The sequence below is a fragment of the Hydractinia symbiolongicarpus genome, chromosome 11 (assembly GCF_029227915.1).
Source record: "Hydractinia symbiolongicarpus strain clone_291-10 chromosome 11, HSymV2.1, whole genome shotgun sequence".
Classification (NCBI taxonomy): Eukaryota; Metazoa; Cnidaria; class Hydrozoa; order Anthoathecata; family Hydractiniidae; genus Hydractinia; species Hydractinia symbiolongicarpus.
The window spans coordinates 10,772,581-10,798,183 of record NC_079885.1 but is presented as its reverse complement, the minus strand read 5'-3'; the positions used below and the strand labels follow the sequence as shown (position 1 = coordinate 10,798,183).

The following is a 25,603-nucleotide window of genomic DNA, read 5'->3' as shown; positions in this document are numbered from 1 at the left end:
TCGATATTAGTGAGGCTAGCCATGTAAAATATGGACATCTATCTAAATGACGCACATAATAGCTGGACAGTAGAAAAAGTTTTTTAGCTTTTATTTGCCAATCAACCCCCGACCCTATTTTTAGGGCCCTATTGTGATATCTGTCTATCTTTCCTGCTTAGTATCCTTTCCTTGTAGATAAAATGTAACCCATATATATATAGGTGAGTATGCAAAACGCAGTGGTCATGATCTAAGAGTGGTTTTGCAATCATTCCTTCAGTGAAAAGTGTTTCACTGAAGGAATAAGCAAAATCTTCTGGGCCGAAGCTCCAGAAGATTTCGCTAATTTGAGCTTTGCGGGTACAAAATCACCGAAAATTGTCTTTCGATTCATCTAGTTATCATTAAAATTGACGAAAAGAAACGCTAAGCTATTAGAAAATCTCTTGAAAACATTTTTATAAGAAACAACTCTTCGTCTTTCCCATTTTTTATAAGAAACCTAAGCTCTTGGTCGAGTCTGTAGTTTCTTAAAATTTTGATAATTTGAGCCTGAAATGTTTCTGAATTTTCCTTATTTGAGCCTGGAAAGTTTCTTGAAAATGTAGAACTTAAACTGTTTATCAATCAAAAACAACAACAACAACAGAGATTAACAGGGATTAACTACAATTAAGTTAGACAATTGTGAATGTATTTCAATATTTATAAACTTTTGCTGTTTCTGCCATTAGACTTCATCAGCATGACTAGGTGAATACACCAGCCATGGACAGCACAATAAACACAAACATAACAAAAATAATGACCAATTACATGGAAAAATAGGGTTATGAAAAAAGTTAGCCTTCGTTTGCTCATTGTATACCGACCTAACAGCATTTATGTTATGCATGATTTCCTTATGGATGTACATGAGCACAATTCCATTTAAACGATCCTTAACCTTGATGACTAAACTAGGCACTAGTTTAGTCTTAAAGTCTACGTAAAGAAATAAAGGAACGTTCACATTCACAGGATATGACGGTAAAGTGGCTGAAATCCTTAATGCTACCTTGATGTTTTTAAAGCCATCAAATTTGACAGCTTTTAACGCTTTAATAACATTGTCTGGTAAGCAACAATCATAATCAGACCAGACGATTTGGCAAATCATTTCTGTAAAATTCAGCAAATTATTATTAATTTTTCTTTTTATTACTGTTGACACGGCAAGTATTAACAAAAAAGGCAACCATGTCTTGGGGTTACAGTTGTTGATTGCTTCTGCTTTAACTGTCTCCTCGGGAGAAAGAGTCATGTCACAAACAATATGGAGCAGGGAAAATCTGAATAAACTTTAAAAATATTTTCCCTTTGGTTTTTAAAAGCAAATTGAAAACATATTACAAAAAGAAATAACCAGCTAGCTATAGCTAATAGCTCGACAACTAGCTTTTCGTAGCTAATACTGAAAACCTTCAAAATAAGTTAAGGTGTTTTGGAGAGTAGAAAACATACTTCTCACCTTAAATCAATAATTTCTTTTATCTTCACACCTCGCCTTATGAAATGTATATAGCTATATAGCTAGCTATCTCCACCTGAATTTTACCAACCAAGGGGTAAATATCTCCAGAAAACAAAAATCTTCCAGAATGAACACTTTCTAAAAGTTCTTTTTGCATTTCACGAAAAGATTTACATTAGCACAATTTAAATCAGGCCATGTTATGAAAAAATCAAAATACTCTCCAAAAATCACAAAATGTTGTATATCTCACAAAAACTTACAATTCTGTTTATTATTAAGTAGCTTGAAGCACAGTCCACAAAAGATGATTTTTTGTATACAACCAGGTCACATAACATTGAACAGAATTAATTAAAGGTAATACTATAATTACCCATGGTCAAAATTTTGGGCCATTCAGTTAAATATTAAATAAAATATCAGCAAAATACAACTTTTGAAGGCATAGATACTATTATAATGAAGGCCTGAGACTTTGCATGTATCATACCATGTGTAGTAAATAAATTGATAAACTTTTATCAGGGCTAAATGTCAGCATCAACTGTAAAAAAGTTCTAGAGATAAAGCAAAACATTGTTTAAGCTGTACTGAAAAAAGGAGCAATAACGGCAGAAGAAGAATGATCCAGTTTACTTCGCATTTGACAAAACCAACCTTGCAATAGATATACCTGATAGGAAAACGCTATTGCATGGAACTGCTGCAGCTGTGTATCAAAATAAATTGGATTTTAGAAAGGTTAGTAATCATTTTGTGGGAAATCGTTTTGACAAATGTTGTATTTTGTGTTTTAATTTATATTTATCTTCCTTAGGCAGCGTGGTTTTTAAACAGGACACTTGGCATTCTTTAAACCGTATTTTGACTGCTATGAACCACCAATCACAAAACATTACTTTTTTAATTACCTAAATTGCATTACAAAAATGACAGTGCATGGGATTTTACTTAAAACAATGTCACTAAGATTAACTAAAAATGTTTCAACTTTTGGCTACAAACAATTCTTTATTTGGGAGAACTTCACTAATTATGTCAGTCTCTGGTTATCAATGGCAGTCCAAAATAATATTACTCTCTACACTGCCTTAAAAGATGCTAAAAATTAAAGAAAAGGCATTCATTCAAATGACAAAAGATTGATACATATATTTTGACTTGCAGTTGTCAAAATATAATACAAAATACCTTGGGTTCCCTTTCAGTTGTTAATCTTTCCATATGCAGATGTTGAACAAATTGCACAAGCAAAAGATGTAAGTGTCGAAAAAATAGATTCAAGTGTTGGTAAATGTGTAAATGTAAGGACTGAGAATGTAGCAAATGAATATTGTGTGATGTTGATATAAACGATACTGTCAATAAAATTGACATAGGTAAACTTTTGCTTGAACTTACGCTTTTACTTTTTTTATATTATTTTTTTCAACTTTACATGCACAAATGATTCTAGTGTGTAAATTATTGTAGATTTTAGTGTACAAATGTATGAACAGGTTTTCATTGTTAAAATATGTTTTTTTCACAAATCTTTTCTTTTTACATCGCATTTGTGTTTTAAATTGAAAAGAAAATCTGCGTTTTAAAGAAATCTATTTCACTGACCAAGCCATTATATATATCCTACTATACTTGCATAGATTATTTGAAACTTTCACTATAGCTTTACAAAGTGCTACAAGTTTACAGTCTAAAAACTATTATTTTGCATTTTATTTGTATAAATTATGGTCATTGTATGTGTTAGGTTTATTATATTACCTAAAATCTCTGCAATTATATACATACTTGTCATTTTCACAAAACTTCACATGCAAGATGAAAGTTACTACAGAGCTATTCCTGGTAATTTGATTCTTGTTATATTTTGTCTGGTCTGCAAAATGTACAAAATAGACCTAAATAATTGGACAGTATCTTCATTTTTTTTCTTTTTATATAAGCTTTTCAAAAATGCATAACAATGCTTCTAACAAAATGTGAAACACATTTTTTGACAATTGGCACACACTATGGAGGGCAAATCTAAATATCTTATTTCGAAATTCCAACTAAACCCTATTGTCCCAAGGTGAAATCAAGTTCAAATGTGAAAAAAGTAGCCGATAGAAGATCAAGGAAAGTGTACTTGCAATTTTCATAACCTAGTCCAAGTGAGAATGGAATTTAATATTGTTCAAGCTGTTAGGGTGAATAAAGATTGTTTCTGTGATCCTTAGTGGTTTGCAATATCTACTTTTATGAGCTGACAAGATGAAAATTTTAATTGTAAATAGCAGTGGCAAAAGTTTAATACCTTTGCTGATATGTAATGTGCGACGAAGTCCATACAATAGAAGTAACAACTAAACAGTTCTAAAATTAATTTTTTGCTGCATTGACAAGTGCTTGTGGAAGTTGGCTAGTGTTCCCACATACTTTGTGAGTGGTAAGTTTCAAATTTAGGATAAATTAATCTTGTTGTACTAAAGAAATTACAAGATTTTAAAGAAGTGAACTTGGTAAATTTATCCTACTAGTCGTTAGCCTGTGGAAAAATCCACGGGTTCGCCCGTCCTTTTTATACCGCATTGCGTGTGTCTCGCTACCTGCGCAGCTTAGCTGCCATTTTGCGTGACAGACACACAGACAGACAGACAGACGGACGGACGGACGGACAGACGTATACAGGTATTATAATATAGATATTTCCCTTCATGACATGTTATTATGCTAGTACAAATTACACAAGTATAACGTGTTAACTATCAAATGTTTAATTTGTTCACGCAACAGCACGACCTAATTAAAGCTAGGTATGTCCCACATTTAGGGTGACAGGTGTAAATTTTCATGATATTGTATATATATATATTTTTAGATAAACAAAACAGACACAAAGTAAAAAACACAAGGCCTAAAAAGATGTCTTTAGATAGCATACCAAAGGAGTTAAGACATTTACGAGCTTGTCTACTTTGCTCTATGGTTAAAACGTTAGAACAGTTTGAAAGAGATGGGTGTGATAATTGTGAACGGTTCCTGCATCTGAAAGGAGACAGGGAACAAAATTTATCTTGTACGAGTGCTAACTTTGATGGTGTAGTCTCCATGATGAGCCCAGACGACAGCTGGGTTGCAAAATGGCAAAGAATTGACAAACTAAGACCTGGTTGTTATGCTGTATCAGTTAGCGGAAAATTACCGTCTGGTGTTGTGAAAGAGCTGAAGTCTAGAGGAATACCATATCGTTCAAGAGACACATCGTCAAATACTTGAATAATTTTCTTGATGCAGTGATGTTATTTATTATTGTGAGCAAGGTGATATCAGTAGAAAGTATTATTACGGCAGCATTGCCTTTAACAGCATTACCTACATGTTATAAAGAAATTATTTTATAGCATTTTATAAACTTTGTGTTACGCTTAAATAACATAATAGGGATTTAAAAGTTTGCAATTAAATAATTGAGGTTCCTCTTGAAGTCCAACTTTTTTTTGCATCCTATAATAGTTGACGTAAAGAAAGTGTAATAGCTTTATTTAAAAGAAAAACAAACCATTGTGAGTAGTTGTGAGTTGAATCAGGGGGTAAATCTGGGATTTTTTAAATAATAACAATATTGCATAATATAGTTAGGTCCCATTAGGTTTTGTGTTAACTGCAGATAATTAGTTTTATTATGAGACTTTTTAATAAGGACATTTGGAGGTGTGTTTTAAGGACGATGTCTAACTAGTTTCCTGTTTTGTGAAATAACTTTCTGCCATATTTTTTTTTGCTTACAATGTGCTTTTTTTTGCTTCATCATCGTACATGTTGCCAAAAAAAATAGATTTAAAAGAAAGCTTCACTTTTTTTCACTTAAACTGTATTTCAAAAAGAAAAGTATCATTTCTTCTTACAACTTGCTATTGCATGTTTATATTGTAACCTTCAAAATAATGTCCGAATTGTTGGTGAGAACTTTTGTGTTGCAATGTTGGAAAAATGAAATATGATATTATATGTAAATTTAAAAGTGTTGTTTAAACATTTGTTTGCAAAAAGTCTTTGGACGATCCAATATCTTTTTAAGAAAGATTCTAGAAAAGTTTAATTCTATAAATTTTTGAAAAACTAATGTTTAGTTTGAAAGAATTGAAATTTGTGAGTGTGGATTTGTCTGTATTTGTCAACAAAATATGAAAAGGGAGAATAAAAGAGAATGAAAGTTTTAATACTATCTTTAACCTATTTTTCAGCTCTTTGTAGAGTAAATAGCATTATCAAAACAAATAGCAAATTTAAGGGATAGGAATGCAAAGTTTTCATAAATGTTTTAACAAATTAAAAATTGGAAATTTTATTTCTATAAACAATTCAATGTAGCATACAGAAAAAGTTTTTTTAATACATACAGTTTTGCTTTACACTGTAATTTCCTGTTAAATGTCACTTATAACATAAGAGTAAAAGTAATAGTAATATTCTTATTTATTTAGCATTAAGTAAAACATGCAATGTCACAATATATATTTTATAAACCTGTTTCTTATATAAACAAACATATGAAGGATGTTTTTATAAGGACAGTGTGGAAATCATGACAGTAGTCATACCTTCATGACGTCAATCAATAATTCTTTTACTGCCCACAAGAGAGTAATTAAAGATTTGATTAATGTCTTTTCATTTGGGATTTTAATTTTTTTTGTCTACACATAACTATTATGGTTATTAGAAGTCAATTGTAGATATTCATGACATGATACATGTAGAACGTTGTCCATGAAATGAGCCATGAAATACTTTCTATGCGAGATTCTCGTTTTAAGTTTATAAGAAGTACCAAGCTCATGTTATACATTATTTGAACTGACTAATTAGAAAATTAGTAAATAAATTAAAAATTGAAATTGTCTTTGCCACTTTCTGAGTTTTTTTTTTTTGGGGGGGGGGGCAAAAGACAAGGGATTTAGTCTTTAAAGGATATTGAAAATTTTTTCAAAGTGGCATTGAAGTTGAGCACAGAACTGATACTTAAGGTTCTTATCTAAAATGCATATATATTTATATATAATCCAAAAACAATATTGTGAATTGTAAACAGTGATCTCTAATTTCTAATATGCCAAAGTTTCCACACATTTTAAAAAATTATTTTTTTATTTAAAAAACCCTTTTTTCTTCAGTTTTAAAACAATATAAATGGATGCGTCAGTACATCAACAATTAAAGCCCCGATCCTCAAATGTACTTTATTATGATCTTGATGATATCATTACTATGCAAGAAAAAGTCCCTGTTCAGTTTGAATTGCCATGTTATCGGTTAGGTTTTCTAGACCCTAGCTCTTCTGAAGAACATATAAATCAGGGCTCCAAAATGGAAATACCATGTTGGTTAGCAATGGAACTTTGCACACGTCGACGTCACATAACATCCGTAGAATTGCCTAAGATGTACAATGAATCTTATCGACAGATCTTTAAAGCAGACGCTAATGTATTAGACCTACATAAAATGGGCCCTAATTTTTATGACTTTGGTTTAAAGCTGTTGCATTTTCAACACATGGACTCTGGGATTGTTGCAAGAACACTGCTTGAAGTGTTTGTTAAACGATTTCGTAAAATTATGGACGCTTCTCAAAATGCATCTCACCAAGATATTGTTAAACTGAAGCAAAAATTGGATGAATTAGAAATTTTTTTATTTAACAATGGACAAAAGTCTTTAAAGGACTTTATACATTGGCAACAGGGGACTGTAGGCAAGCTGGAAATTTCAAACACAGTGTCAATGCAACGAAAACGGAAAAGAACAGAACTTGAAGAGTAAACTGATGTTGATGATGATTTTTTTGATTTTTTAAAACTTATTACTGGTAGTGTTAATTACATTTCATTCATTGGTAAAATGTGCACCTGTTCACAGGGTGTAGATATATTGTTGTTGTACATTCTATTTAAAAAATATTTAACATTCTTGATGTTTCTTTTTAACGTTTCTTTCTTACCATTACGCATCAGGATTTTTTTTTAAACATGTTTTACGTGTTTTTTTAGATGTTTGGATGATCATCTTAGGGATTGTGCATGTGTTATTAATAGCATACCTAAATTATTTTAAATATCTGTGTATAATTCTTTTGCACGTCTCCAGAAATTGCATGTTTTCAAATTTGTTTTGCTTAAAAATTAAAAAGATCAATGTGTTTTAAAATGCAGACATTATTCGTATTATCTATGTTAGCAACGAATAGCTGTGTGTCTTAGTGATTGTTTAATTTTAAAGATATTTTTTTTTGTTTAGAAATAACCATGAAAAGAAAAATTGATGCAAGTGCTGCTGTGAAAATTAAAAAGAAGAAAAAAGAAAATAAGGTATGATCCCAAGCAAAATGATATCATGTTTATACATTCATTCTAGCATATGCAGTTACACTTTAAGGCCTCCACACACACCTAAAATAAAATCGTGTTGCTGTTTTTAGATCTTAATCACACATGCAAAATCCAATATTACTCCTGTAAATGCTTTTTTTTCTACATTCTCTGATGAAAATAAAACTTACTAAATTGTTGTTCATAATGAAATTTTAGAATTTCTTATAAAAGGATTGCAAAATAAATATTAAAACAACACTAGAAATTTTTATAAACATTCCTTGTCCTGTATTATTTTAAGTAGGATTAGAATAACTTGCTGTTATAAGTTTTGGAATGATGCAAGTACAACTTACTGCATATCTTTCAAAACTGCCCAAGAATATTTTTTCCTGCATAACTTTCAATTACAAGTCATCAAACATATTTATCTCTTTGTGTAAAGTGATAATACATGTCAAAATAGGCAAAATATGCTTGTCGTAAATTGTCCTCTCCTGTAGTCAGACTAATTTAAGAAATTTAAATGGCACGTGTCTACACCGTAGAAACAGTTTTGCTATATGTAGTGCTGCACGCCTAGCCATTTCTTCACCAACAAGACTATTTATAATGCAGTTTTAGTTACTTCAAATTTTTTGCTTCTTTGGTAGATTTCGAAGGCGTTATAATAATAAGTAGCATTGTTACATTTTTTTGTTTAATCTTAGCAAAAATTTTCTACACAATAGAAGTTCACCTGTAAATAAAAGGCTTCAACTTTAAACTTTTAAATGCAAAAAAAGGCATAAGATAGAGCCTGTTTTTTCCCTTAAGCAACCCTTAAATCACCATGACAACAGTTGTAATGTCATATTGAAAGTATTTGACTGCTTTAGACCCTAAAACTGTATACTTTAGGTTATTGCAAAAAATGACCCCACCCCTACCCCCAAATAGGGTTAAAATGCTATAATTATTTATTTTCTAGATATTAACAGCTGAAGAAAGGCAGCGCCGAAAGACATCATTGTATAGAGCCCCTACATGTGAGGAGATAAACGAGTTGAAAGAAAATGAAAATTTATATAAAAATAATCTTTTTCGAATGCAGGTATGTAGGTTGAAACATCTAATTTCAGCTAATATTTAATCCATATTGTGGGTGCACCATATCCCTTAACCTTGTAATTCTTATGTCTGCACAGTTGCTTAAAAAAATTCAGAAACTCTAAAATATGTGAATATGAAAATGAGGGAACAAGGAGATTCCTTGTATTGTTTTCTTTCCTGCCAGAAAATTAAAAGAAAATAATTTGATGATTACATAAAATACCTTTGGATTTGTCCAAATTCAAATACTACCATCACCAAACTGAATAACCAGCATTATCATAGTTTGCTCCCGAACTGCAACCCCACCTTCTAAAAAAAAGAGGTATAACTATCTTTAAAAAAATAATCCAAGAGAAGGGGGTACTCTTGGATTAAGGGGGACAATGACATGTATATATTGTAATATAAGCTATCATGATTTAGTCAAGTAGAAATATTAAATTTTGTCAGATCTCTTTTATTTGCAAATTTTGAATTTGTTAATTTTTAAAGTACAGTCCAGAGAGTGGTCGTTTTGGAGTATGGTGTGTTAAGTACGAGGGGAGCTAATAAATGACCAAAGTTGCAGAGAGATAATCATAATTTTTATCCCATAGGGTGGAGAGGAACTACTTCTCTCCTGCTATATTATTTATTGGTGCCTGTTATAAGTATAAATTATAAATGTTTATGTGTTTAAAGCTATTTCTGTTTATTGTGCAATATTTTTCAAAAAACTACCCACGTGACAAATAGAAATGAGAACATTGGCCACACTGTTAAATTTCATCATTGTGTTATTTAGATTCAGTATTTATTAGAAGAAGTTACCCTGAACGAAGAAAAAACAAAAAAGCTTAACAACGTGTTGCACTCATTGAATGAATTCTTAAAATCTATTCCATCTTCTCCAAAAGAATGTGAAGTGAGTCTTTGTACTTTTCTGTAAATAAAGCATGGTAAAAAAACTGCCTTGGAAAGTGTAATGTCTTGTACCAATCAATTTTCTGACACTGGCCTTTAATTGATAAAAAGAATCTGCTGGGCTCCTGACTCTTAAATTCTCATTACATGCAGATTTGAGAATTTGTGGCTTTTCCTGTGCGATTTTAAGTAACATATGCTCAGGGATTAAAGATTATAGTTTACTGGTACAATATGGCATTTTGTTCAAAAAATGCCTTGATCTTTATTGAATGAGTAATCATTTTCTTGACCATTTTAGATTTTTTTTGTCATAGCTTTGTCCTTTGGCGACAATGGCCACAATGGTGTCATTTTTAATTTAAGTTATGATAAGAATGAAGCATAACCTTTTCTGTGAACATCATTCATGAATTTTGTCTATTAAATTTTTCACCCAGCATCTGAACTTTTATGGACTATTTACAACAGCCGAAAGGAATAGATCTGTCCTCCTTTTACATCATTGGGCTGTTGAAACAACATCCCCTCCTTCCACTTTTGATATTTGTCAAGCTCTTCTCTTTTTAATCTTTGAGAACTTATCTTCAAATGATTGCTTCTACGGTGAAACTAAGCCTTTGACATTTAATTGACAAATTTGACACTGTTATCAGGTAGTATCCAAAGTTTCTGTGTCTTCCTTCATAGAATCAGTTTCTGTACATCTATAATAATTGTTGTCTTTAAATTCACGCTTTTTTTGTCGTCTTTTGCATAATTTTTTGTTATGAATTTGAATGGAGAATAGCAAAATTTACACTGCAAACATTTTCACTCTTAGAACATTCTTCAACCACAAAATTTGTTGTGATTTTGTATAAAATCTTGAAATATTCTAAAGTTTTTTAAAGGTTACAAACTTGATTTTGCAGTGGAATTCTCTCTGTCCTGTTTATAAAAATGAAAAAGCCTAGGAATGAGGTTGAGGATAGTATTAAACGTTTTTATTTTTTAGGTATCTGGCAGTTGTCTTCCTACTGATGTTAAATTTCCAATTCCTGATACAATACCTCGTTCAAAAATTAAAGGCAAATTTCAATTTATTGCTCCGCAAGAAATTAAAGTTGTTGGTAGTTACTTGTTGAAAACTTTGACAAAACCAAATCAATTCGTTGACATAGCAGTTGAAATGCCAAAGGTATGCACTGACTTTTGTTTTGTCTACTTTAAAAAAATACTAATACCAGTATCTGCACTCTAATGAAACCGAGGCAAAAAAGTTTAATTAAAATGTAAACAGATATCAAACTAAGTTGTGATATGCGAAAATATGAAATGCCACAGTTTAATCAAAGTGCTTCAAGGTTCACTAAGGAAAACATTATGATGCAGTAGAAAGGTGAGTCTAAGCACATTCATTTAACACTTTGGTTTGTGATAGGCGATGAGTCAGTGAGACAATTATACAGTGCTAAAATGTATGGATCAAGCATTTTTACAATACCTTTGATTAAAGACGTATAAAGTAAATCTGTGGGGAGGTCAAGTATCTACCCAAAAACTTGAAATGATTTGCAAGGTAATACACTATTAACAATCTAGACTTGTATCTCACAGAATTTCATAAGGATCATATACATATTCCTGTTATCTTTGGATGTAACATGCTGTTGTTTGGTTCTTCTTAATTTCCGGATGCAAATAGAATATTTGATTACTTTCACAATATTTATTATTTGTTCCAAACAACTAAAAAGAATTTCATGTCCAAGTTTTTAATTGTTAGAAAGCCTAAAATTAAACTTTTCCTGGCATGCGCAGAAAATTTTTTTTGACATTGCGAACCGTTTTGGCATCTTTGCAACTTGTTTTTCATCAATTTGCAAATCAATTTGGTTATAAGTTGGAGCAAACAGCAAATCAAAATATCCTTTCCTTGAAACGGCCCTCGTGTGATTATGACTTCAATCTACCATATTTAAAGTAAAATTTTTATGTGCTGAATACTTGCATAACGACTGAACAAAAATTTGCATTTACTTAGGGGTCGTCTACAAATTTTGTATGATATTTTATACGAATATATACGAATTTAATTGCTTTTAATTCGTATAAAAATCGTATACAATTCGTATAGTGTTAAATAGTTATACGATTTTAAAAAATCTAATACGAATTATATACGATTTTCATACGAATTGTCATACGAATTATATTCTCTTTCATACGAATTGTCATTTGAATTATATTCTCTTTTATACGAATTTTCATACGAATTATATTTCGTTTTTAAACTTTTAAAATGCGATCTAAAAAAAACATTTCTATCGCCGTTTTTCGTTTTTCAACTTTTAAAATGCGATTTAAAAAAACATTTCTATCGCCGTTTTTCGTTTTTCAACTTTTAACATGCGATCTAAAAAAAATTTATTGCTGTTTTTCGTTTTTAAACTTTTAAAATGCGATCTAAAAAAATATTTTATTTTGAAACTCATATACGAATTTAATACAATGTCAAACGATTTTCTTTTTTTTTAAAACCATACGCATCTAATTAAAATCTCATACGAATTTTTTGTTAAACTCGTACGAATTTAACTCATACGAATTTAATTTAAAACTTATACAAATTTAATTTAAAACTCATAAGAATTTTTTTAAACTTATACGAATTTAATTTAAAACTCATACGAATTTAATTTAAAACTCATACGAATTTAATTTAAAACTCATACGAATTTAGAAAAATTTCATACGAATTTAATTATTGTATGGCAAAAGAAAATTCGTATAGCATATACAAATTTTTTTGATACGAATTGCAACGAATTTTGTAGATGACCCCTTATTTGCTTGAATTTACGTTGCAGACGTATTTTGGAGAAAATGTAAACTTCGTTTTCAATGCTTCTCCACGTTTCACTTTCAAGTCGAAAGAGAAGCAGTGGAACGAGGTTAAAAGTTAGGAGAGAAAGGATATGGAATCGAAGGTAAACAGAGGTAAAAGAACAAAATGTCTTCAGCTAAATCTTTTGTTTTCACGGCAGCGTAGCTTAGCAATTTTGTAATCCGATTCGCGAAACGTGGAACAGACAATAGTTGGCAGTAAAGATCTATGGACCTAGTATAAAGGCTAATTATTTTAGAACTGTGAATGCTACATTTATTTCTCAAAAGAAAAAATATGGGCCGTCTGAATAATAAGCAAAAACAAACATGGTTCATTAAAGTTGTGGCATGCACATGTTGTCTTGACTGCTCACTAGTCGTTGCTGTTGTTGTTGTTTTTATTCTTTTGGGAATATATTGAAATTTTGATTCACATTTTTGATGATAATTTGTGTAAATTGGGTCGCAGTATTCATAAAACGATTCGCATTTAGTGAACTGCGAACCCTTATTTCGATCATTGTATTGGTTACGTCATCTGATGAAAATAATAGCATAGGAATCTTCGTTACTCATTTATCATCCAGACAATTTTTGTGAAATTTTTTTAAAGAAACAGTCGACTCCAACTTTGCGGTTAACTTGATATCCGGAGATTTCACTGATTTGTAATAAGAGATAACAGATTAACCAAAATTTTATTTTAAAAATAAATTTTTATTTACCTTGTCTGTTTATGAAGAAATATATATCGGTTTAGTCGTTTTTCATGAAACAAAAAATTTTTTTGTGACAACTGTAGGTGATAGCTTCAAAAAATATTTACATAAAAATGTCTATATATTCTATATGGACATTTGGACTATATATTCTATATAAATGTTTAATATCCTTAAGGGTTTTTTAAACATATGGAATTATATATTTTCTCTTGAGAAATTAAATTTAAGTTGAAAAGGGTTTATGTTTTTCAAACCATTCTTTTAAATAAAATTTGCTTAATATGTTCTCAATCATAGGTGTTGCTTGCATGTGTCCATTTAAAGACTTTTATTTCTATTTGGAAAAATTAATAAACTAAAACGTAAAGAAAGTATTGAAAAAAATAATTGCTTTATCAATACACTTCTCAGTTAAAACCATGGCAAATGCAATAATAGACTAAGCACAACAATTTTACCATTAAAATTGGTTCAACAAAATTGGTTCAACACAGTTAAACCCCACCATCAACGTGTGGGTAAGGGAAAGAAGTGCTATGTATTTAAAATCGTAAAACTAAAATTGAATGGTTGTCAATGCATTGACATAGTTATATTCCAAAAGCAAATAAAATTATCTAAACAATGATCTAAATATTATTTGAAAAAAGTAATCTTAGATCATAAAAATCGCTTTAAAAAATGACTGCTTGTTTAGAAGATTTGTTGCATTTACAAAACTAGAAGATTTTATGCATTCTGTTTGCAATTTTGTATTTACTAAACATTTATCTCAGGAACATCTTTAAATGTTTTAACCTTTAGAGATATTTCCCATCAAAGTTTAGTGCAAAATTATTCACCTCCTTTTATCTCAAAAAGCATCATAACCCGAGTTAGGTTTACATTCACCCCTTAAGTCAAAAAAGCACCGGAGATGTATCATTCTTTTACAAAAAAAGTCACCTTTCTCCTCAAAGCTTTTATTGTTTTGTAAATGGAGATTAAAACGTATGGTTTACTTTCTGAAAAAATAAACTCTGTGAAAAAGATTTTTTTTATGTTTATTATTTTCTGTATAATTTAATTGTCGCCATAACAACTAATGCATTTCTAACACTTTTTGTATGATACGCACATGACTACCTACTTCCGCACTTTGATCATAAGAAAACAACATGGGTAAGATTAATAATAAGGAGAAAGAACAAAGTGGACAAAGTCCCACATATAAATTAGGATTGCTTATTTTATTATCTGTTGTTATGATAATTACATTATCATAAATGATCGCTTATCTGAAAGTGAGTAAAAATTATTCCCAAGATGAAGGAAGTATTGTAAAAAGTAGAAACTCTGAATCCATCACTATAATACAAATCGATTGTGCTTATCATTTGCAGACTGTGTGTGTTGATCTGGAAAACTAATTAACATTACGAAACAATTCAATGAACATTAGTAGGCTGTTTTGAGAGCCAATTTTGGAGGCTGTTTTTTTACATATAATTTTTGAGTTCTAATTTTTGAATTGTAATTTTTTCATTTTTGACTAAAATAAATAAATAAATGAATAGACGGGGCGATCTTTCTGTTTATCTCAACAAATCCTAAGTTTTGTTCTTTGTATGAGTATCTATCAAATATTGTTTATATTCCTTGTGGTTACAAGTTAACATGTTGCATGTATGAACATTATTTATTCTCCTACATAACCTTAAAGCACAACAACAACAAGTCTAGTCGCTTTCTTTAAAATAGGTAGTATAAAAAAGGTGTAATGTTAACAAAAGTTTTTTAGCAAAAAGGCCTAATTCCCTGTTAATAGAGTTGTACGTCTAAAAAAACTACATTTGTTATATTTTTTTAGGAATGCCTGCAAGCAAAAGATTACCTGAATTATAGGTATCACTTCAAGAGGGCTTGTTATTTGTCTTGGTTAGCAAGTGCACTAAAAAAATGGGAGCATAATGCAGCTTTAACGTTTTCATCTGATGAAGATATCTACAAACCAATAATTAAAATTAAATTAAAAGGTAGGTACTTTAAAATGAAATCATGGATTAAAAGGTTTTTACTACTTAAAGTGCAAAAACTTTCGCAGGCAGATTTTTTGCAATTTTTAATGTTTTATCAACACAAAAATTGACCTTAAAAATACTTTTTCGATATGTCAATAACATTGTAAAAAAAGCTGCATCCTAAATCTTTTTGCCCTGCAACAATGAGAAACCTTTTTCTTGAATTGTTTAGGAAAAATTGGCAAGAAGTACTCCATCAGGTTACTCATCAGTGTACCAGAGGACATATTTAAATTGAGTCGATTTAATCCGTTGCAAAACAATGTTCGATCTAACTGGTATGATAACCTGGACAGTGAAGCCACAGAAGAATTAGGTAATCCCTTCATTAAATGCTCATGCCTTTTTATATCTATATCTGAGAACTAAACAAAGAGATAAGAAGTGCATAGTAAAACAGAGTAGTCTTTTTAACCTGCAAAAAGTTGCTGATGTGATAATGTCATTGCCTGCGTTCTTTGTGAACATATCAACGTGTCAGCAATTGCTTAGTGGTAATGTGATTAGTAAGGCTGCAAACTCATGACAATCTTAAACGTTTTTGTGGGTTAGGTAGAACTAATGTATTCTTCTCTCTCGAGGTTCTTATTGTTAGATTTCATACAAACAATAACCTCTACATTTTACCTTAGGTGTTTGGATTTTTACTTTACTTGTTTGGATTTTTACTTTACTTACTTTAATTTACTTTACTTTGCTTTAAAATTCAAAGCACAAATTTATATTAAAAGAAGTTACATAGGCAACACGTTTTTTATTACTTTTGCCATGAATGCTTAAATCACCAGCATTTTTCTTTCTATTTGTATTATTGCATGTTTTTGCTTAGAGTACCCAACACCTCATTACAATGCCAGCGTTCTATCTGATATGCTTTATGAAACACATTTACACACATTATACAATGCTGTTAAAGAATGTCCTGGTATCAAAGACGCAATTTGTCTATTTAAAGTTTGGTTAAAGCAGAGAACGTTTAAGGTAATATTGATGCTTTTTGTCTGGTATGCATGAAACACTTATTACTTATTGTTGAAAATACTAGCTAAATTTCCCAAACTGAAATATATAAGTTATACATTTTCTGAAAGGTAGATAAATTTCCTATCAAATACTATTATTTGTGTCCTAAAATAGTAAACTGAGTACACGTTTAAAGTTATTGAACACCTTTTTTGAGCTGCCAACTCTCAAGCTTAAAAGATACAGGACAGTAAAGTTGCATAAAAATCACACTAATTACCAGTGAGTACTAAAACGTTGTCTCGATTTTGTTTTTGAAGGTCTAGTTCTGAATTTATATTGAAAAATTGCTTTTTGTGCTTCTTTGTTGTACTTTTTTGGTGTCTTTGGAAGTGCTAATTTTGCATGTTTTTGGTTCCATTTAAAAAAAACTTGTGGGATTGTGGGATTCTTTGATGGAAAATGACAGTATAAAAAATGGCAATAATATTTTCTTAATTATATGTGCTGTGTGGTTGTGTGGTTAAAGGTTTTTGTTTGGAGGACATTACATGTTCTGTCGCCATCACCATCAAATAATAGTAAAAAAATCACAGAAAACATGGGAGTTTAGGTTAATTATGGTATGGCAAAATTTCTAATAAAGCTACAAGTCATTAATAGCATTACACCATTGTTTTTGAAAAACTGAATCTGCTGGAAACCTTACTTTTTTGTTATGTTAATATACTTCCCATTTTAGGGTGTTTGTACTTTTAATGGTTTTATTGGTTCAATGTTGATGGTGTATTTACTCCAAGTGAGAAAAATATCTTCACATATGAGCTCATATCAAATCTTCAGGATAGTACTCCACTTCTTAGGTTTGTACTCTATTTTTATAAGTAGGTTGAAATTAAACAGAGTTGATGGAAATTTTATTTTGCTAGTCTTACATTGAAAAATGCCAGTTTGCATTTGATGATATAATCTAATTCCATTTTTATGTTTACATTATGTAGTTGTGTCAAGACAGACATAATGACAGAATATTGACATTTTCTGTTTAAAGATTAGCCTAGTAATGCTTGTGTGAATAGATTTTTAAAGCTTTAATGTTCTCACCAGGAACTTCAGATTGGATTAAAAATGGAATAAGTTTGTGTACTGATGAGAATAACAAGGTAATGCATTGACATCTAGTGTGTTTCCTTAATCTTGTATCTTAAACCTGGTTATTATATTACTGAGATTTTTTGAAAAACAATTGGTTTCAACAACTATATTTTCTGTATTTTGTTTAGTGTAAAGTTGGAGACTTCCATGCATTAACAGATGTTGTATTTGTGGATGCATCAGGTTTTTTTAATCTCTGTTTTAATGTGAACAAAGTGACTTATGAAATGGTAATATACATGTTTGTTTACATTTTTTCATATTTATGTTACGTATTTCATATCAGCGAGGGTTTTATCAGTACTAGCAAATTTTTAGCTGAAAATAAAGTTTGTCATAAAGAGAAAATAGGATGAATGTTTGGTATTATTATAGTCACACAGTACTTACAATTACAAATGTTTGGAAAACAACCAAACATTTGTAATTGTAAGTAGTTTGTCTGCCAACCTTTAACAACCTGAATAGCTTGAAATCAGTGCAGTTACCCTTAAAACCTCGAATGTCTATCATTTGTTAGAGAATAACTTTGACAACCTTGAAATATTAATATTTCTAAAACCATTTCTGTGTTGGTATGAGACAGTGTCCTGTATTAACGTTTTTGTCTTTTTTATGTTTATTTTGATTGTGCCTAGCTGTTTTTCTGGTGTCTCTCTTCTTAAATGCCTTAACATGGCAAAAATTATAAAAAAGACATTAAAAAGTATGTAAAAAATAGGAAAAACCTTGATAATCTTCAAACTGTAAACGTTATGGCAGGATACCCTGAAAAGGCATGAGTTCCACATACTTTTTTACACATTCTTTTTTTTAGATTAAGTATCAAGCACAACTCTCATTGGATATCTTAGATAACTCTATGATTGATGGATTTAACGCTTTGTTTATTAAATACTATTCTTTTATGCAATCTGTCGACCACTCTTTCAGGTATAATATTTTGTTTACCGATTTTCTTGTTTGTTGATTTGTTTTGATTGTCAAGGTTTTCAGTTCTCCAAGCTACATCTTAATCTCCAGATATTTGTATCAATATTAATTTTGTAACACTGTTTAATTCAAATTTCTGCAATATCGTTTAGGGTTGTCATATATTATGTGTATTTTTAACAATGTAGGGCGTCTGTAAGCCTTAAATATACAACATATTACAGCAAAATGTTTTAAAAATGTTGACCACACAGATCTTCTTTTTACTCAAGGGTTAGCAAAAAAAACATACCAGGCTTGTGCACAATGTACATGTGCTATAGTCTTGAATATATGCGCTATAGCTTTCTACACTAGCATAGTAGGCTCATTTAAGGTAAATTTTGTAAGCATATTAGGAAGGAAATTTTTTTTATTGCAAATTAAACTTTTGAAAGTTAGATTTGATACCGAACATTTATTTTGTCTTTCTATGTATTTCTGTTATTGTTACCGTCGTTCAAAAAAATCGATCCATCTTGTTACTGGGGTAATGCTGGTGGTGATAAATGTGTTCTTAAGTTCGAGTAGGGTTAATCTTTTTCCATACCTATTGTGTGAAAATGTTACCCTGTCAGCAAGTAGATGACTTGAACTTATCCATACTCTCCTTCATACTTAGCTAATATCTGTGTTTTCTTCAGTTTCTGGAAATCTTGGTTGCAAAGACAGACTTTATTTCAGACCACATTTTATTTCTTCTATACATTTAAATTTCTTTAACTGAATCAATTGCTTTCTTTTATTTTTATTTTAAGGGAAGCTCATAAAGTGATTGGTTTTCTTCTAAATAATTATTACATTTTAAGGGCTTTATCCACGTATGTATTCATTTATGTATTCATTTGGGAAAAAAATTTATAGACCCTCAGTACTGAAAACTGCATTCTTTAACTCGTGCAGTGGACATCTTCCATCATTTTTCTAATTTATCTTTGCATCATTCTATTTTTTGCATATGGATATTTGACCTAGGGGTATAGGATGCATTTTATTGCTCCTAAATCAGGCATTTTTCATATATCTGTCCTTTTTTCAAGAACTTTCCGTCGTCGTCTGACAAAACTCACCTTGGTTTTTCAAACTAGCTAATATAAATCTGCTTGATGACTGCATGATTCTTAGAGCGATGAAATGCGACTGGATTTTAAAAGAATAGAACAATGAAGTGTAACATACAAACACTGTTTCTAAGTGAGGTCAAGTAGCTACAGTAGAATTTCAATTTGGTAGCATTGGTTAGCCAACTCTATGTCTTAATTTTTCGTGTATTATGCAGGTGTGACAATTGTTAATTGTTGTAATTTGATATTTTTTATGAGATTAGTTTCTTTAATCTGACTTGTGTTAGTAGGAGCGTACTCAAGGAAAGAATTCTGCTACTTTATCTACTACATTTTTAGTCCTTCTTTTGTTATTATTATAAATTTTAGGATATTGTTTTTAAAAGCTATTATTTTTTTCCAAAAGATAAATTAAACTAATACAGTTGATGATTTTTTCATGGCATTTTAAGTAAGCAGTAAAAAGACACTACTTTAAAAGCATCAGTTTCAAGATTACCATGTTGTATGGCTGTGATCTTGGCTACATAACTCTTTTTAATGATATGAAAAGGGTGGCCATTTTTGAAGAAGTTGCGTGACAAGACATGCTATTACATTGGGTTATGAAAGCAGTATAGATCACAGCTTCTTCAACCTTTAGGTTTGTTTCTTGAGGCTACTTTTCCTGGTTGAACGCCATTAATTCTTTTTTCTAACACAATCGTCATTTACCACCCATCACACCTTCTGTTAGACCTGATTTTTTGATCCAGAATCAGTGAGATTGGAGAAGGATATTGCTTTTAAAGAGTTTTGGTACAAGATCTGCAAATTTATGCCAAGCTTTTGCTTGAGTAATACAAAGTTGTGCTCTGCTGAATAAGATCCAACATTAATGGAGGCCTTCTTAGCATGTCATCTGATTCATCTAGACAAGAATCCTCGAGTGTGTCCCATTGATGTTGGTAAATTTCTTAGAAGGATAGCAGGGAAAGTTGTTATATCTGCTGTGCGTGACGATATTATTTAATCTGTCTGATCTACAAACTTGTGCTGGACAAATATGTGGGTGTAAGGCTGTTGTTCAGGCAATGAAAACATATTTCAAGATGGTGAGACGGAAGCAGCACTATAAGTGGGCGCTGCAAATATATTTAATTCGGTGAACAGAACGTATTTTTGAGCAACATTAAAGTAATCTGCTCATTCATCGCAACCTTTGTTTTAGGAGGAACAAAGCTAAAATCACACAAAAATAGAACACAGGGCGATTCGATTGCTATGGCTGTGTACATGATTGCCATCATACCAATTATATTTATGATCATGGAGGTAGTGAATAAAACAAAAGCATCTCCATATACTGACAAAATAACTGCCACAGGTGAATTAAACAACTTGCGAAATGGTGAAATTACATCTCCCATATGGGTCCAAAGTTTGGCTTTATCTAGAACCTGAAAAATCCTGGCTAATTTTTAAAGAAACCAACTTATAAAAAGCGAAGTGTATTTAGTGGTAGCAACTTGAACATAACTTCGTAGTGAAAGACATTTAGGTGCAGTTATCGAATATTGCAGTTTCAAATGAGAATAAATGTGAGAGGATTAGACCTGGTTCAATGTTGTAAAAAGTCACTAAACGGAGCCTCAAGCAGCTCTTAGTTGTTTCATGGGCGGATGCAAAAACAAACCGGCATTTTGTATGCGTGCAATTCCAAACATCGCACATTATTTGAAAGATTTTGATAATATTATTTTATCTGAATATGTTCTTGCAAGTACTGATGGTGTCAAATGTTGGACCAAGGGACGCAAATTGTTATCTTAATCACCAAAGATAGGTGATCCAGCTATTCTGATATTTGCGGAATTATTTGAAAACGAGTGTTCAAACTCCAAGCTAATCACTGAAGCTTGATGAAACGACATCCAGTTACAGAATAAACATATCCTAGCTATAAGTAGGACTGCAGCAAAATCCAAATCAGAATAAAAAAAAAGAAAGAAAATATAATTGAATCCTAAAGAAAATTTAAAATACCTGGACTTCCGACAAGAAACGATGAAATAAACTTAATTGTGAAGGTGGTGCATCACTCTGCCTGACAACTTTGCCATTAAGGAAATTTATACAATGAACAAGTACCAGCTATCAAGATTACCAAAGACTTTCGTTTGTGATGCAAACTCAATTTATAACACACGCCCCAGTGTAAATAGGGCGGTTCTGTAACCCTCTTTTACAATCAGTAGTATATGTGCTGCTCTTCTAAAAAGTTTTGCAGGAACGTGAAAATGGAACTCAACATTCAACCCTTATAGTGGAAAACATTTAAAAGAGTCACTGCCAATCAAAGTAACAAAGCCAGATGTGATGTTAGTGCATTGGTTTGATACTTAGGTGCTCAACCCAACCGCTATTCGATACAGAAACTAAGAAAGAAAAGAAGTAGCAGTTGCTTGCAGCAGGGCAAATGTAACTGCATCTACAATGATTGCTTAAGCTGTTTAGCTGTAATATTATAAAAGCACATGTTGATTTTAATTGTACTTAGACTAGAAAAAGTACCAAGGTCTATTCATGACGGTCAGACGACAGTCACAAAGTGGTGCCTGTTTATAAGAAACATGTTTTTTGTTTGAAGATTTTTTTTCAAATTTTACTTTATACCCATAAGATGTTGTTTAGCAACAGTCCTAATAATTAACCAATTTCTTTCAAATTTTTCCAGCTAGAAAGTAATGAAACTGGTAACCCTAACCTTCATTTGTCTTGAAATTGTTTTCTAGGAATGCGTATTTTATTTCATTTTCAGGTTGTCGCATTTAAACTCATTCAAGGAAAAACTCCTAAATGAAGAGACCTACAAGAGTAAGATCGTTGACTTCGGTGGTGATTGGTCGCTCTTGCTTGCTGAAATGGTGGTGCCTGTACTGCAGAAAGGTTTGGGTAAAAGAATAAATCGTATCACCATGAAACCTTCAAACTGCTGTGAGGTAAGTAACCTACCGTTAACGTAATAATCAATTAAAATAGGTTTTGGTTGTCTAAAACATTTGGGGGGAGCGGGATCTGCCCCAAACTCTTTGGGCCGTTACTCTAATCCATCCCTTGATTTTCTATGAAATCCTTACGATCTGGAAAATTAAATAACTTTTGTTAAGACTAATCTTAGAACTCGACACTCCTAGCACAACTTTGTTTCATCAAGGGGAGTCATTTTGAAAAGTTTAGAAACGTGATTTACCCGACTTCCTGACTTGTTTTAGTTTTACCCGAAAATTGGATTTCTGGGCAATTTTCGGCTTTCTTTTATGGGAATTATGTAAAAACCAAAAAATATGTTAAATAACTTTTATTTGGCTACAAGAAACTTTAAACAAAATCTAAAAATTTGTTCTAGAACTAAAGTAATTGAATTTTAAGGAGTATTTCGAGCAAATTTCTAGGTGCTGGTGACGTTACAGGAAAAGTGTTGACATTAGAATAAAATTATTGCTGCCATTTTGTTTTTTCATGGCATACTGTAAATAAGTGTACCCACTTTGACGCCATTGGGAAATCCTATCAAAAGTTGTGCAGGGTAGTTGTTCCGCGAGACTTATAAGCCCATTATATTTAGGATTACCCTTTTTTATAAACAATGTCGAATTTAAGCAATCACGCTCAAAATGGTCCAAATTTTAATTTAAAAAAATTTTTATCGTTCTCAAGATATTCACGTTTCATTAAATTGACATTTGTAATTATATTACGTAAGTTATAATGTCATATTGGTACCACAAAATATTGATTTTTCAATTTTCAAAATTTTCATAATTTTAAATCTGTAAAAAATTATACATTAAGCTTTCTAATACAGAAATAGAACATTTAACATTAACATAGCACTTGTTTACTCGTAACAGTTCTCCTTAGTTTTTTGTTGACCACCCTGATGTGTAACAAAAAATTTGAGAACCAGCTTTAATAGATTCCATAATTATACTCACAAAATGTTTTACCTTGTATTTCCTTCACAATATGACAGTAAACGGTTATTAGTTAAGCAATTGAGGCAATTAATTGGACAAATAGAAAACGAAGTTTCGTGGTGCAAATTTAAAACATTAGTTTGCTATAGATGAAAACCTTTGAGGTGTCACTTGAGAATTTTGATATAAACAGTCGATTGAGAGATAGAAGTCTATCTTTAAAAATGGTAGAAAAAGTTATGGTAGTCTTTTTAAAACTTCAATTAAAAGAAAAAATAGGTAAAGTTCTCGAGAGATTTCACAGGTGGGGCTTACTTGAAATATTTTTATAAGAAATTCTCCATGATATATCCACTTTTTGTTAAATTTTGAGACTCCAGATATAGCTTTTTAAACATTTGTTTTCTTGCCGCCTCGCTCCAGTCTTTTTGTGATTAATATTTTCGTTTTTAATATTCATGTTGTATTTTTATAGTGGACAGTAACTACGAACCCCCCTGGATTTTCCAACCGAAATTTCGAATTTGGAATTTATTTAAACAATGAATTTTCCGACAACATAATAGATATGGGTCCTCCAGCTGATCAACCAGAGGTATGATTTTAAAACTACTTTGTAATAAACTTTGTAATAATTCGTGTTAGTTATATTTCTGTTCGCTTTATCTAACGAGATAACCGAACTCAAATGGTTTTGTTATCATAACTCGAAGTGCAACGCAATGTTGTGTAAAATACAACACGCTTTGGAAAATTTTATTACGAGGATAGCTGAAGATAAGGGAGATAAACAGGACAACTGATTTGACCAACTGCCAACTCCGTTATATAACTCCGTTATTTTGTGAGTGTTTTTACAGAGTTCTTCTGCATTTAGCTGAACGTTTGTTCTTATTAGCAGGTGCAGTTAAAACGCGTAAGGATCACCTTACCAGTGAAAAACTCTTCAAGAAAAAAATTCACTGGGAAAGTGTGCCTCTTTTCGTAAGGCTTTAGAAGATATTAGCGCGTTCTTTAGATATATTGTGTGTCAGGGAAAAAGTGGGGGAAAATCATTTGAAATTTGATTTTGTATATATTTAAAACATAAATTAAAGTGATGTTAAAATGAAAAAAAAAATGTTGGCTAATTGTTTCTTATAAAGCAGCGTGTAATAAAAAACTCCGTTGTAGTACACACTTTCTCATCAATTCTCTAACTGGGAAGGTACTTAGTTAAGCCATCTGTGGCACTATTACTTAATCTTGCTGTAGGGACAAGCAGGTAAACAAAAAGTTAAAAATTCTGATTTGCGAATTAATTTATCATGTTTACTAATGTGTTAAAAATGGCCTGTCGTACCCTAATATTTAAATTACAATATTATTATAAAGTGTCCTAGTGTAGTCGACCATTGTCACCTTTAATTAACAATCTGGTTCCCGTTTCCATGCTAAGCTAAGTATTTATTTGTCACTGTTCATCTAATTTACCTGTGTCTTACAATCTTTTAGTTGTGGGTTATACTTCAGATTCAGGATTTCTTATTGTTTGTATTTATTAGAATATGTTATCTAATTATTTACGTAGTAAATAGAAATTTGTTTTACTTCTGCAAACAGACCAAGTTTGTCCATTCTTTTCCTGTTTTTTTGTTTTCTATTCAAAACTTGTCATTTTTTGTGTTGTCAATTTCGCTAGTCTTCGATCAGTATAACCAACATTCTTGAAGATACATTCAAAAAGAAACAGCTAAAACGCAGTTTGAATAAATTCACGGAAGATCATTGAGAATATTACTGATGATGATAGATCTTTTTATAATAGCATTTGTTTAATCGTAGTCTGAACCATCCACCTGGCTAGAATAGTACAGATTCTGGAGGATTGATGTCATAGAGGGAGTTAGTTTCATTAGGAATAATGTTTAGAGCGGTTTTTTAGTGTATCTCTATATTTTAGTATCGCTCATAATAGTTTTTGAAGCTGTTGCTCTATTTTTTTT

General features: G+C 31.0%; 3 protein-coding genes across 3 annotated transcripts in view; all 3 read left to right on the top strand.

Annotated features, from left to right (window-relative positions):
- Positions 1 to 3,555: 3,555 nt before the first annotated feature.
- On the top strand, positions 3,556 to 6,157 carry LOC130614367 (transcription elongation factor SPT4-like). Its single transcript, XM_057435794.1, has one exon. The coding sequence runs from the start codon at positions 4,334 to 4,336 to the stop codon at positions 4,757 to 4,759; it is 426 nt and encodes a 141-aa protein (XP_057291777.1). The 5' UTR covers positions 3,556 to 4,333; the 3' UTR covers positions 4,760 to 6,157.
- A 153-nt stretch (positions 6,158 to 6,310) lies between these two features.
- On the top strand, positions 6,311 to 7,457 carry LOC130614364 (DNA replication complex GINS protein PSF3-like). The gene has a single exon (XM_057435791.1). The coding sequence runs from the start codon at positions 6,674 to 6,676 to the stop codon at positions 7,304 to 7,306; it is 633 nt and encodes a 210-aa protein (XP_057291774.1). The 5' UTR covers positions 6,311 to 6,673; the 3' UTR covers positions 7,307 to 7,457.
- A 146-nt stretch (positions 7,458 to 7,603) lies between these two features.
- The window catches only part of LOC130614360 (nucleolar protein 6-like), a 32,644-nt gene continuing 14,644 nt past the window's right edge, over positions 7,604 to 25,603 (top strand). The window contains exons 1-13 of the mRNA XM_057435786.1: positions 7,604 to 7,851; positions 8,825 to 8,947; positions 9,734 to 9,853; positions 10,850 to 11,032; positions 15,295 to 15,460; positions 15,678 to 15,821; positions 16,335 to 16,486; positions 17,211 to 17,331; positions 17,576 to 17,631; positions 17,752 to 17,853; positions 18,441 to 18,556; positions 22,460 to 22,640; positions 24,094 to 24,213. Of these exons, the coding sequence (XP_057291769.1) occupies positions 7,789 to 7,851; positions 8,825 to 8,947; positions 9,734 to 9,853; positions 10,850 to 11,032; positions 15,295 to 15,460; positions 15,678 to 15,821; positions 16,335 to 16,486; positions 17,211 to 17,331; positions 17,576 to 17,631; positions 17,752 to 17,853; positions 18,441 to 18,556; positions 22,460 to 22,640; positions 24,094 to 24,213 (1,647 nt within the window). The 5' untranslated portion in view covers positions 7,604 to 7,788. The remainder of the gene's footprint in view (positions 7,852 to 8,824; positions 8,948 to 9,733; positions 9,854 to 10,849; positions 11,033 to 15,294; positions 15,461 to 15,677; positions 15,822 to 16,334; positions 16,487 to 17,210; positions 17,332 to 17,575; positions 17,632 to 17,751; positions 17,854 to 18,440; positions 18,557 to 22,459; positions 22,641 to 24,093; positions 24,214 to 25,603) is intronic.

Coding starts and splice junctions, on each gene's coding strand:
- LOC130614367 (XM_057435794.1), top strand. CDS start 4,334: ATGATATTGTATATATATATATTTTTAGATAAACAAAACAGACACAAA.
- LOC130614364 (XM_057435791.1), top strand. CDS start 6,674: ATGGATGCGTCAGTACATCAACAATTAAAGCCCCGATCCTCAAATGTA.